Here is a 13,802-nt window from a genome sequence, read left to right on the forward strand (position 1 = left end):
TGCAGTACTTTTCTAAGGTTTGAGGTCTTTCTTTGATACCCTGCACTGCACTGACAATGAAACAAACACAGGTTATGAAAAGAGGAAACTTTATTCAACAAAAGCACCCATATTTATACAAAACATGTGCTTCACTTTTGCCCTTGTATTTAAATGTTGTTTTTTTTTTAACACAAATATTCATTGCCTGTTTGAATGGCATTTCTCTACTCGCTGGAATTTAATTTAGACTGTTGTCAACATTTTCCTGAAATCTCTGAACTTAATAATGATAAAAAAAACTGTACAAAAGATAGAAAAAGAGGCAAAAAGTGAAAAGAAACAGTCATTTGACAAACAACAAACGATAAATTACATTCTTAAATTTATTCATCTGATTTCATGTTATGTGCTGTGACGGTATAAATAAAATCAATGGATTTAAATTAAATAGCCTATTGAGATAAAGACTAAGAGATCACCGTCTAAAAAAAAAAAAATACAACACAAACACTGCGTTCAAGGATGAAAATGTTGAACTAGAAACTATTTTAAACAATGAAATACAGTGCATCAAAAATTACTTTGGTGGCAAGACTGGTTGTCTGATGGAAGGAATATTGTGGAATCAATGTTCTGACCTTTAAAGCTATAGGTAAACTTCTCCTGACATTTTCAAAATTGTCAAAAATGAATCTCCATGACAACCTGTAAACAAAATGGTAGTAGTATGTCTTTGGAAATTGGTTAAAACTGCCATATTTAACAACAATTCCTGTGACCCTCATGTCTTCAATCTCTACTTTCAGTCTAATAAAAAAATGACAGTTTTAAAGAGACACCCATCTACAAAACACCTGGGTGCCAATTTAGGGACGCCACCATAAATACAATACATGTTAATATATTTGTTTCTTATAAAGTGGCACACGTGTCTTGTTGCAGTTTAGTCCATTTCTCTCAAATAAAAGGTTAAAGGTGCTGTATATACCATTTTAACTTTGATCAATCATTACCACATTTACTGTGAGACATTAGCATTATTGCCACAAATAAACATGACTATTGCTAATTACACTGGTAGCCTCTATCAGCATCTATGCTGCATTTTATATTATGTGCCACCAAGTTGGAATCAATGGGAAACCTTTTTTTTTATTGCTTTACATAACAAAGGGATATTCCTCTACGGCACAAATGGGATGTGAATTTTCTTTGCAAGCAATCCACCACATTATTCCAGTTCCACAGCATAGCATCAACTTCATGTTAGCTGACCTTACATATTGGCTGTGTCAAGAGTTTGTTACTGAATCTTTACCATATTCTCACTCTTCAGAGACAACATGGGGTGACGTCAGAAGAGGGAGGAGGGTGACAAGTAGTAACATCCTCTTTGCAAAAGAAAGCAACAGGGAGTCAGATGTGGTCTTGCGTTTTTAACCACAAAGTCCTACATGTAGCACCAATGGAGACATCCTTTTCTAAATGTGTGGAATTTCCATATCAAAAGACACTCAATTTTCATCCGAGAGTGTTTAATATTTAAGGTGGCTGAGAGGGGTTCCATGCTAGAGTGGTATTGGGGGGCATTTAAGGGGATTTGTGGGTCTCGATGCAAAGGACAATATACTGGTTGGAACAACTCCTCGTCTGCTGTCCCAGGAGCAGACCTGAGGTCAGGCTTGATGACTGGCCCATGACAGACATGTGGTTTGCCCGCCACATCTCACAGTGTTTGTCCACCATTCTAAGACCCCTGCTGCTGGAACCATGCCAGATGCTCTTCTGAGGCCTGTTAGATGGAAGATAAAACACATCTCAACATGGCCAACAAACACAAAGAAACAAAAAAGTAGAGACTCAATCAAGTTTACTGACCAGAAGGGGTCAGCTAAAACATCCCGGCCATCAAAGGAGTAGATGGGTACCCTGGCATTGATTGGCCCCCCGTTGCCACTGAAGATTGAACGCCAATTTCTGAACATCACGTCTCCCTGAAAGGAGACATCATGGGTTAGGCACAGTAAGAAATTCTCTGTCTGTGGAGGATTCATGCATGAAAAGCAGACTCACCCTGAGGTTTGTTATTGGCAGAGTCTCCCTGAAACCGGGAGAGACCACATGGACCAGGTCTTGCCTGTGGGAAGAAATGAAGGCGCGGTAGTTTGGAGCCAAGCCCATTGCCTTGGCCTGCTCATAACACAACCGGTCAGCGGTGTTGAGCCCCATCATGTCCCCTGAGTGGGGTTGGTTCAAGGCCACCAGGTTGAGCTGGAAGGACAAGAGGCAAAAAAAACATATTCATATCGTACTTGCCATGTATTAAAAAAAAACAAAACTGAATTGTTTACTATGGAGTCAAATCACGTACATAATCTCAAACAATGTAATGAATACTGATTAGAGTCTTATTGACACTCACCCTTTCTTTAACTGATTGTACTCGTTGCATTGTGTCTCCTCTTATCTGATATGCAACTCGAGGCTAAATGAACAGTTGAACAGAGATGTTAAATGGATTATGACGGCGGATATAATATTCAATAACAGTTATACAATGGCATTCATTTAATTATATGAAATAGTTACAAGTAATAGTAATGGTCGTTAAAGTAATAAAAATAAGCGTTAAGTACCTCATCTTGTGGTATAATGTTATTGGAGAGGTAGATCAAACTGCCAAGCTATAGGGACAAGCAGAAAAATCAAGAATTAATTTTGTGTTATTTTGTCAACAGTTTCAGCATAAATAATAACAGTCAATATCCTTTCACGAAACCTCCTAAAACACAGTTTGATTGAATAATCAATGATTATTTATTCAGAAGAGATAGACTTCGGCTTTCGCAAAAATGATTTCAGTGACTGATACTGGAGTGCTGATTCAAAGCCAGTGAATAGTGCTTGCAGTTGTTTTTAATGCCAATGTAATCTTTAATTAGAATTTTTAATTTGGCAAGTTTAAAAGCCAAATCATGAAACTAAACTCAATGCTTCCCTGATGATGAATGTAAATGACCATGAAGTAACAAAAAGAAAAGCAATCAAACTGCTGTTACACCACCATTTGCCACATCAGTTTATCTTTGACCTACAGTACCAGTCAAATGTTTGGACACACTTTACCATTCAAATGTAAAAATAATCTGACATTAATGTACATGTATGATTTTTCAAAGTTATGTTTAGTATTCATACTATTACATATCTTTAGTACAGCATTATATAACCTAAATAAACAACACCAGTCCAAGTCTGTACCTGTATCTCTTTCCATCCCTGGGAGACCTTGATGAAGAGACTTCCTGTCACTGTGACGTATGACAGAGTTCCCTCTGGGTCCCTGACGGTCTGCTGCATCATACTCTCACGGGTAGAAAATGTTTTCAGCTGGAAAAAACCCACAAGATCATCAAGAAAAACTACATATCACTGGAAATGTTTGACATTTTTGTTCTGTTTTTAAAGAACTACAGTTCATGTTCTATGGTAGATAATATTCACTAGTTTATGACATACTGTTATAATATGCTCATATATAAATACTATATAGCCAGTAGAAATAGGTTAACTTACAGATGCTGAGTTACTTGAAGGTCCAGGAGGTCCAGGTGGTCCAGGTGGTCCTTGTGGGCCAGCGATCACAGCTGCCAAAACCAAAACATCATCATTTATACCTGCTCATTAAAAGCTGTTCCTACCACCTCTAGAGGAGGAATGTATAATACATATTAATTATTTACTGACTTGTTGTACCTGAGCCATATCTTGAGTGTGACACTGGGAGTCCTGGAGGCCCTGGTGGCCCTGGTGGCCCAACAGGACCTGGTCTGCCATAGCCTGGGATTCCTGGTGAGCCTGGCACTCCAGGGTGGCCTGGAGGGCCGAGTACTGACTCTCCTTTGGGTCCCTGAAACATGTCAGAAAGAAGTTACTTGTTAGTTTTTGTCACAGTTTTTGTTACAAAGATGACATGTGTGTGTATCCATGGAACCTTGACTCACCACAGGTCCTGGTCTCCCGGGGATACCTGGTCGCCCAGGTAACCCTGCCTCTCCCTGGTCTCCCTTCTCTCCCATGAAGCCCTGTTCACCTTTCTCCCCCTAAAATTACAATGCATAGGTATGTGAAACACCACACATGGAAAACTTGAGTGTCATGGTGCATAAGGTCAGCTTGTCCCAGAATAACAACTACAACAAAAATAACAAGAAACAGCTTTCATGTGAAACTTACCCAGCCTCCTCTGGGAAACAATGAGACTAAGAGAAAATAAGGGGAATAGGAGAAAAAAAAGGATTTATTACTTACAAGGAAATATTTATTGTTTATTTAATTCCAGGGAAATGCTATGAAATTGTATGTGTGTGTAATTTTTTCTTTATTATTATTGATGAATTTTTTGGTCATTTATTACACTAAGAGCACCATTATGCTCTTCAATCAGATTTGGATGACAAATTCTTAAGTGTTGAATCACCTGGTGGCGATGGCAACCCAGGAAGACCTCTCTCTCCCTTTTCTCCCTTTAGTCCTGTCTGGCAGTTGCCTAGGAGACCAAAAAATTAACTTGCATTTCCTCATTTTTGACTTGAACATATCGATTTTAAAAGTTTTTAAAAAATTAAATATTCTGTAATGTTAGTCTATATAAAACATTTTGATAAACACGGTTTAAACAGACTTAAAGATTTATAATTTATATTAAAACAAAAGATGATCCAACCTACCAATTGAAATACTTCCATTTGGATTAAGCTGAAATAATGTAGCACAAACACATTAACAGCAGTCAGCAATGACTGGTAATGATCAAAGAAAATTAAAACAATGGCAGATTATATTCCATTATAAATATTAAATGATCCAATCTTATGTTGTGGTATGTTATCTTATGTTATTATCCAATGTTAATATTATAATCAGCATGCAGATATCACATGCAGATATGTGATATAATACCTCATATCGTTTTTGGCATGATGCCTTCACCTTTCAAGACTGGACATGCTGCATGCAGGAATATTTTAAAGCCATCCTTGAAAATTTCTGAGTGATAAAAAGTTTGGTGGTAACAACATGCACTTGCTCAGTACAATGGTGGAAAAGAGGGGAGACGTGTTAAAGAGTATTTGTGAGTAGGGAAGGGTGCTGTATGTGATCAACACAAAAAGTCATTTTGGTACTACACAGGCAACCAAGATTTAATGGTAACAAAGAACTAGGAGCTGCACTCTAAAGGCCTGTAGATAATAGATTTATCTGAACATTGACTTTTATACAGCCTGTGCCAAAGGAAATGGAAGATCCACCATAGCATATCTGAAAGACTCCTATGTGTCTTTTTTAACCTTTAAGGTCATTATATCTAAATTGAATATATGATTTGGAATATAGACAAAAAGAGAGGTTGACAGGTTGTATGAGATTTCATTTGCCAATAGAAATAAATAGTGGTTCATGAAAAAACAAAATGATATGCACTTACACAGGCTGTAATAAAAGCATGTATTATTATTTAGTATGGTTAGAAACTTACACCCATTTTGCAGTGTGGTCTTGGAGGGATGGGGAACACGGTCTTCAGGAATCATAGGAGGGAGAGGATACAGTTAGTATGAAACATGATGACTAAGAAAAGTAGAGTCACAACTGTGTGTTTCTAAGTATGATCTTACTCCTTTGGGACAGTTGAATATTCCTGGGCGCCCTGGTGGCCCAGGAGGGCCAGGAACTCCCTAAAAAGAGTAGATAAAGAAAAAATGATTTTTTAAAAACCCAAAAGAAACAAAGAGAAAATGATGAGATAAAAGAAAGTAGACAGTAACTAAAGAAGTAGGTAATCAACTAAAGGCCCAAATAGTTTAAATGATATTTATATGAAATATGCATTCCTTTCATTAAAACTTGGTACATGTCTTCTAGAGTATTTTCAAGTACTGTTAATTTAACTTTGAGTGTTTGACTCACCGGCAGGCCCAAAGAGTCCCCTCTCTCTCCTTTAGGTCCCATCATGCCTGGACGACCCTAAACAGATAGATACTTTTAAAAATGGTCACTATTGAGTTACAACAACAAAAGTATGGGAAGTGAGATTGGATTACATTTCTTCCCAATTGCATAGGACTAAACTTCCTCCTTGGAAATTTGGGGATATTGGGTAGTTTGTTGTGGGTGTGATTCAATTCAATTCATCGTAAAACTCATCAAACAGCAGTTTTATTGCAATTAAACACTGAGTTACAAGCTGTGTTTTTCATGGCAGAATACAAAAAGATTCTTTCTTTAAGCCGACACAGAAAACATATTTTTAACCTGAATCTCCTGATTAAAGAACTAACAGTGAACATGAGGAATTCATACGTTGAGGTTTTTATATGTAAAATGAAAATGGTAATGTTAGGTGAGTTCATGGTGCTTACAGGTCTTCCAGGGTAACCAAATTCTCCCTTGGGTCCTTGTGGTCCAACAGGCCCCTGTTAGGAACAAAAAAACAGTTTCTTCAATATGCATTTACTGCAATCTTCATCCACAAAGCTGGAAACCATTGAATTTAATAGTTTTAGTTAATAGTTTTGTGGTATTTGCATTTGTTGATTGCTGTCAATACTTACTGGAAGTCCATGGGGTCCAGTTAAACCATTATCTCCCTGAAAACAAAAATGCAATTACATTTATTTGTACAGTTTAATTGACAATGTTTTGAAGATCATGGTTAAGCTGTCTCACTGTCACTAATATTCCATGCAAACAAAACTTTTTAAAAAGAGAAATGTGAGGAAAATGTATTTGGATCTAAAAAGTAAAAACTGTGATGGGAAACATCACCTTGTTTCCTTTGGGTCCCACTGAGCCAGGCAGGCCTGACATCAAGGATCCATCTGCTGCGATGACAAATCCTGGCTCACCCTTTTCACCCTGAACACACACAAAAGTAAATAAACAGAGCTAGAATACATGAAAACAAATATGCAATTTATACAAAACTGTGTGCACAGAAGAAGAAGCCATCAGGAAAGCTTGCTCTTTTAATACAATTAGGATTACATTGAAAACCTAAGACATGATTTCATCTACATAATATGCTTGGACATTAAAAAGCCGCAAGCCAGCATTAGACCATGGCCCTATAAGGATGGCAATAACAGTTGGTCTGTAGGTTAGTCCACCACTTAGGGCCAGTTTGTTTATTTCAAGTTAGCAAATGTTAGCAAAAACTAAACTGAGATGGTAAACATTGGAAATATTATACTTGCTAAGCATCAGCATGGTAGCATTGCCATTGTGAGATCAGATTGCTAGCCTTCTGTTAGCAAGACTATAGACTCTTATAGTCTTATTTCTAATATTTCCTACAATTTGTGTATGTGTGAGAATGGAGACACTTACCTTCAGTCCTGGTGGCCCATTAATACCTGGCAACCCAATGTCACCTTTTGGACCCTGTGGCCCCTGCAAGCATTAAGGGAATTAAAACATTAGGACAAGCAGAAAATCACTAAACTCCATGTCTAACATAAATGTTGCTATATGCATGTTTGTGTCCTGTCTACTCTACATCATTTATGATGTTGTTTAGAATAGAACACGTGACAGCTAAAATACAAGACTGTTAACTGACAAGTTTTTTAATCTGATACTTACAGAAAGTCCCTGAGCTTCAGAAATCCCTGAGAAGTTGAAGGCACCATCTGTGTCGTTAAGAAGAAGCTGAGGAAGAGGCAGAAGGAGAATATTGTTAGCTGAGTCACTGAACAGATCAAATCAAGATCACAAACAATCAAATCGACAAGGGTTGTACAGGGCCAGATACTACTTACATCCTGGATGTTGATAACGGGTCCCGGGGGTCCAGGTGGCCCTGGAGGGCCCTGTACACTGAGCCCATCCCGTCCTGCCTCCCCCTGAAAAACAAATTTGACATTTTAGCATTTCATTCAGTAAATATGTGTGCAGGTATGTATGTGTGAATGTGGTCACATCATATATTTACTCTCTGTTGGTTTTACCTTTTGTCCTGGGTCACCTTTGTCCCCTTTTGGTCCCTGTAGATTACAGAAGGTAAAACGCAGATTATCAAAGCTCAACATCCGGTTATGTTGAGTGTTTCATGGATGTACTTGTCATTTTGTTTTGTTTTCAAATGGCTGACAGTGTTACAATAAGCCATGAGTTAAAATGTGTATACAATGTTTTTTTTTTACTCTTTGACAAGTAGACAGACATTGTAAATGACAAGACATCCATCAATCCATCTGTCTCTATTATTCAAATTCTAGTTTTTAACACAGGCTTATCAGTTATTTATTTCACAGAAAGACACAGCCAGTAGTGATTGGTAGTGATTGATTGACATTTTAATCAAATCTTTACTCTGTTTGTGTATCCATCAAGTCCATCAATTTACTGACCTCTTCTCCTTTTATTCCCTCCAGTCCTGGAAACCCTGATGGCCCTGTAGCACCTGCCTCCCCCTGTAGAAATGATGAAGAAACATTAATCAAGTTTCACACATCATATGACAACTATTTTCTACATTTTTCCAGGGCTACAATGCAAGGAAGTAAAAACTGAAACAAAGTGACTTGGTTTCTGCTGCAATAAGGACATTCCTCTATTTAAGTTTCGGTGATGTTGAGTTGAATCAGAGATAATGTTAGGTGTTCAGGTCACATTCAGTAATAACTACAACGTCCAGGTCCTGAACCTGTTGAGTATACAATGTCTCTGCTCTGTCGAATACCTTGCTGCCAAAAGCTGACATCCCTTGTGGCAATGGGGCCTTTCATTTTACAGCTGTTCACTCTGACCTCAAGGGACTAGACTTTTCGAAAGAGTGTCCGATGCTAAAATAACCCTTACATCTCAAAAAAGCAACCAGGAGCTAAACACTCACCTTTTGCCCTGGTTGTCCTGTAGAGCCCTTCAAACCTTCTTCTCCCTATGACAGGAAAAAAAAAGCTCAATATTGGTAGAAATTGTAAAAGTTCATTTGCTGTAGACTTACCTGAACCTCAACCATACAATTACATTCCTAGCCCCCAACCAAATCTCAATCCAGATATAAAGCATTAACAGTGTGGGCGCAGACACATGCCTACATTTAACAAGTATACACACACACACACATCATACCTTGGATCCTGGAAGTCCAGGAATTCCTGAAGGACCCTGTGGAAAACAGAAACATTGAATAACTGAGGTGACACAATGAATCGATGTGATGAAATGATAATGTGACATGAAAAAATAAAACATAAGAAAATACTGTTACACAGAATTCTCCTCTCTGTTATCACACTCAATGCAGTTGTACCTGTGGGCCTCTGGACACAGCTCCAAATCCACTCTGCAACCCAGATCCTTCCAGGTCCTAAAAAAAAGACATTTTGAGTCTAACAGAAAACAGTCTCCACAAACTAAAAAATAAAATTCAACAGACCACTAGTTTAAAAAGCAACTTCAGATTTGTCTAACGAGTATTAACGATTAATAATTCAACACACATTTCAACCTAGTCTGGAAATATAAGAAATACACACACTGATTCCATGCTTGTTACCAAGCAGATACAGAGTGGGATGTTTAGTGGATATTACACTAAAACAACTGCCAGGGTCATGCTCTGCTTACAGGAACTGAGCAGAAACAACCAACAAGCTCTAATTCTTCAACAATAGTAGCACTAATGTTTGCCAACTTTGCGTATCAATATTTATTCATTCCTCAGGATTACAATCATACTAATATTATCAGTCGAAATATAACTTGAGCGGTCGTGAAGCAATGAAATAGGCTGTACCTCAAAGTCCATCATGAAGCCTCTTGTAGGGGGGCCTGGGGGCCCAGGAGGGCCAGGTGGACCCCTAGGGCCAGGCCTCCCTTCTGGACCCTCTGACCCTGGAAGGCCTGGAAATCCTGCAGGACCCTGATCTCCCTGGGTGAGATATTATGATACTATTTATATTCAAAAGGATCAGATTATCTTTATAACAGCACTGGTAGTATAGGTAAAAGACTATAAAGGAGAGTGGGTGACATGATGAAAAGATAAATAGAAATGGTGAGCTAGATGGAGAAAAGTGAAAAACCTGGGTACAGTAACAATATAAAGGCACAGCATAATACAGTTTGTGCAATAAACCACCATAGAAATGATAGTCTGTCAAGGATGGCAAACAATGGGATTTTACCTTTGATCCTGGTGGGCCGCTCACACCAGGCTCTCCCTGTTAAACAAATAAAATACAATAGAATTTCATTAACTTGGGCAACAACTGAATAGGGACTGCAGTGTCTGTTTTGCACAAAAAGGCAGAGTAGCTATTGCAACACAGACTTGTTTACACTCAAGCCCCTTAGCTTATTATTCTGGGGGTCAACTCATTAAGAGCTTGGCCCTTTGTATTAGCTGGTTATTTGCCTTGTGGCGATTGTTTTTGCTAACAGAGTACTGAGAAGCCTGCTCAAAGGAAATCAGAGTGGGATCACACAGAAGATAGCGTGGTAGAAATCACATAAGCAAGAGCCAGATCAAGGTTGGTGTGCTCTGAGGAAATAACACAAAATATTGATGTTCTGCAAAGACTTAGTTGAATCAGTAAGAGCAGTATGATGAGAGCACTTAATGGTTAACAGGTGGACTTCTGAACCGTGGTACTAAGACATTGTGATAATGTTATAAACCAATATGCAGTAGCCTCACCGTGTCTCCCTTTTCCCCAGCAGGTCCTGGATCCCCATCTTTTCCATCAACTCCCTGCAACAGTGATAGGACTATTTACTGCACATTTCAATGTTTAGATGCATCTATTTCAGATACTTGTTGTACTTTTTTTTGTATATTCATTGCAAAGTTTAATTGTTGCTGAACAGAAGTGGATGATATATGGAAGCTAACAAGGGTGGATTGTTTAAAATGAGAATATATAAAACAAAGCTAATGAGCTGTTCTGAACTGTGATGCACCAAATCAGTGCTGCAATAAATATAAACCTGTGAGTAGTTCATTCACACAGTTAGTTAAAGCTTCTGATATTTTGAAGAAAAAAAGACACATTTCCCCCAACAGATGCCGCTGCTCAGACCATGTTCTGAAGCTCTATCGGTAGTTTCTGCTAAAATGCTGTTAGCTTCCTGTGCTATCTGGGAATAATGGGAAAAGACTCTACCTGTTATAACTGCATACAGCTTGTGCCTCACTGAGGAGCTGGACCATAAAGCAGTAACATTTACAAATAAGCACACAAATACACATATTGATGACTAGTACCAGTACGAATTTGGACCCATTTTCTAATTCAAGGGAATGGGAAGGTGTGTCCAAACTGTACTTCATACATCAATATATTCACATATGTACAAAATGTTTTTGCACACTTACTGTAATGTATTTGCATATTGATCACTACTGTGCTGCAAGCAATGACAGAAAGCAGTGAATGAACATGGGGTTTTCAAATAAAGTTGGGGGAAATACTGTCTTTTGGGCCCCTTAGATTTAATGGGACCAAGTGTTTATACCTGACCAGACCCTGAACCAGAATCAAAATCAGAGCCAGAACCAGAACCAGAACCAGATTCAGAACCAGAACCACTAAACCACTCCTCAATCACCTGAAAAAAGAGGCTGGGTAAGCAGTGCAAGTTTTCTGGACACTAGAGAGGCATAACGTCAGGCAGTAAACTTCCAGTTGCACTTGCTGCATTTTTCCAGAAAAATAAATGATCTTCTAGCAAACTCTGCTTTAAATTCAGTTGTGCCACTTTGAGTAATTAAGCTCAGGTGTAAAGAAACATTTAAAAAATGTATATCATAAGAACTATACTTACTTAATATGAGCCACAATTAAGAAATTATTGACATTTATGCATAAGTCATTGTTACATGTACTTTCTGTGGTATTTATAAAACATTAAGTTTAGATTTTGCTTTAATTGATAAACTGAGAATGAAGAAAGAATGTTTCACTTACAGGGACTCCAGGTTCACCATTCTGTCCATTTTTCCCAGGGACTCCAGGCGCTCCAGGAAAGATGTCCTCAGATGAAGAAACTGCAGATCCCGGGTGCCCTGGGGGGCCAGGAGGCCCTGGAGGCCCTGGAGGCCCCTGATAACACAAGTCAATATATCATGTCAGTCACAAAGTGGAAATGAGATACTGTCCATGTGTGCAGCTCATGTTGTTAATAATTGTCCTACTGGGTCAACATGCAACGAGTGTATCTTTATATCAAAAAGATGAAGCACTGTACAGCTACATGACAAAAAATAATACATTTGCACATATTTTTAACAGTGTTATATCATTGTGCTGTAATATCTTAAATAAAAACATGATGTGAGATGGCATTGGAATGATGGTATGAATGATAAAACACATCAGCAGTTAGCCAGAAGGCAAAGAAAGTAGATGCAACATGATGCAAAATATGATCCAATGTCCTTTCTGAAGGTAACTTACCCTAATAATCTCTGCATCACTGTCAAAGTCTTCATATCCTGACCCCTCCTGGTGAACACATGACACAACACCAGATATCAGTTAATAATAAAATAAACCCAGCTAGTTAATAAACTGACAGATGGCGTCAGATTACAAGAACTGAAGAGTCTCATTACAAAGTGTTATACATTTCTTAGGGATTGATTTCAGTATATAAATGTTTAATTAGACACTTCCAAAACAGAAATGCTTCAGTCATCAAAAAACAGTATCTTCAGCTGTGTTTCACTTTCATGCTGGAAGATATGTAATCAGGACAAATGTCAGTCATTTCAGATGCTGAATATGTAGATATGAATTTATATGACAGTCACATAAACTAAACTGAGAAAATAACACAAAAATACAAAAGAGATCAATGACTATAATGACATTACCTATAAATGCTCAAACATCAAGACTGAAAACTCTAAGTACTAATAAAGCAATAATAAGTATCTACTGAATAAATGATGTTTTTAAATGCTAAAACTACATTGTTCCTTTATGTTATCAATACTTAGCTTAAGATTGGACTTAAATATTGATTTCTGGAAGTCAAGTTTTCTGAGAACCTTGTAAAGGTCAAAGAAACATGTTTAACAACCTACCAGGAACATGGAAGACTTGCCACCTGGAGGACCAGGTGGCCCTGGAGGACCTGGTAATCCAACACCAGGATCACCCTGTGGGAGACGGCATTGGCATATTTATGCATTTGTTTTTACATTCAGTGATCAACATAATTATTGATTTTGATTTACTTATTGGGCCATTTTATCAGTCAATAAGAATCCTTGAATATTGCAATGAGTCTACCAGCATGCTATACATAATGACCCAAATGTACATCAGAGTTGTGTTTAATGTGTTTTAAAGGAATATCTACCTTGTCTCCTTTAGTTCCAGGCTCTCCCTGAAGCCCTGGATGTCCTGGAATCCCAATCTCACCCTGAGAAAAAAGACAATCACAGCTATGCTCAATATCAGAGGTTATAGTTCAGCACACTGACACACACTACTGGACAGAGAGCATGCAGTGGTAAGAAGTTAAAGCAGAATATTTTAGATACTCCCCTAATGTTAGATGTGACCCCAACAAATACACATACATCTACAGTACACTGTTCATAAAGGTCAATGGTTGGTTCAGCATTTAGTATCAGCTAGCACACTGAATTGGTACCTGGTTGCTAAAAGCATGTATAGTCCTGCAATTTCCCTTCTAAAAGCTGACTCATGGAAGAACAGACATAAAAATCTAAAAAGACAGGAAACACTTACTGGAGCACCAGTTTCCCCGTTGTGTCCCTGTGAAGACAAAAATGGAAAAAC

At 38.0% G+C, this 13,802-nt stretch overlaps 1 protein-coding gene across 1 annotated transcript in view; it reads right to left on the reverse strand.

Annotated features, from left to right (window-relative positions):
- Positions 1–167: 167 nt before the first annotated feature.
- LOC128382040 (collagen alpha-1(XVIII) chain-like) overlaps positions 168–13,802 on the reverse strand; it is a 55,785-nt gene continuing 42,150 nt past the window's right edge. Inside the window, exons 11-44 of the mRNA XM_053342016.1 lie at positions 13,752–13,778; positions 13,357–13,419; positions 13,079–13,153; positions 12,447–12,494; positions 11,958–12,092; positions 10,688–10,741; positions 10,176–10,211; positions 9,785–9,919; positions 9,299–9,355; positions 9,118–9,153; positions 8,879–8,923; positions 8,394–8,456; positions 7,992–8,027; positions 7,803–7,886; positions 7,627–7,692; positions 7,372–7,434; positions 6,811–6,900; positions 6,597–6,632; positions 6,405–6,458; positions 5,953–6,009; positions 5,661–5,720; positions 5,522–5,563; positions 4,713–4,740; positions 4,463–4,531; positions 4,219–4,244; positions 3,987–4,085; positions 3,739–3,892; positions 3,559–3,629; positions 3,244–3,372; positions 2,619–2,666; positions 2,405–2,467; positions 2,056–2,253; positions 1,861–1,976; positions 168–1,774 (exon numbers count right to left, since the gene is read on the reverse strand). Coding sequence (XP_053197991.1) covers positions 1,573–1,774; positions 1,861–1,976; positions 2,056–2,253; positions 2,405–2,467; positions 2,619–2,666; positions 3,244–3,372; positions 3,559–3,629; positions 3,739–3,892; positions 3,987–4,085; positions 4,219–4,244; positions 4,463–4,531; positions 4,713–4,740; positions 5,522–5,563; positions 5,661–5,720; positions 5,953–6,009; positions 6,405–6,458; positions 6,597–6,632; positions 6,811–6,900; positions 7,372–7,434; positions 7,627–7,692; positions 7,803–7,886; positions 7,992–8,027; positions 8,394–8,456; positions 8,879–8,923; positions 9,118–9,153; positions 9,299–9,355; positions 9,785–9,919; positions 10,176–10,211; positions 10,688–10,741; positions 11,958–12,092; positions 12,447–12,494; positions 13,079–13,153; positions 13,357–13,419; positions 13,752–13,778 — 2,565 coding nt within the window. The 3' untranslated portion in view covers positions 168–1,572. The remainder of the gene's footprint in view (positions 1,775–1,860; positions 1,977–2,055; positions 2,254–2,404; positions 2,468–2,618; positions 2,667–3,243; positions 3,373–3,558; positions 3,630–3,738; positions 3,893–3,986; positions 4,086–4,218; positions 4,245–4,462; positions 4,532–4,712; positions 4,741–5,521; positions 5,564–5,660; positions 5,721–5,952; positions 6,010–6,404; positions 6,459–6,596; positions 6,633–6,810; positions 6,901–7,371; positions 7,435–7,626; positions 7,693–7,802; positions 7,887–7,991; positions 8,028–8,393; positions 8,457–8,878; positions 8,924–9,117; positions 9,154–9,298; positions 9,356–9,784; positions 9,920–10,175; positions 10,212–10,687; positions 10,742–11,957; positions 12,093–12,446; positions 12,495–13,078; positions 13,154–13,356; positions 13,420–13,751; positions 13,779–13,802) is intronic.

The sequence above is a fragment of the Scomber japonicus genome, chromosome 21, assembly GCF_027409825.1.
Source record: "Scomber japonicus isolate fScoJap1 chromosome 21, fScoJap1.pri, whole genome shotgun sequence".
Lineage (NCBI taxonomy): Eukaryota > Metazoa > Chordata > Actinopteri > Scombriformes > Scombridae > Scomber > Scomber japonicus.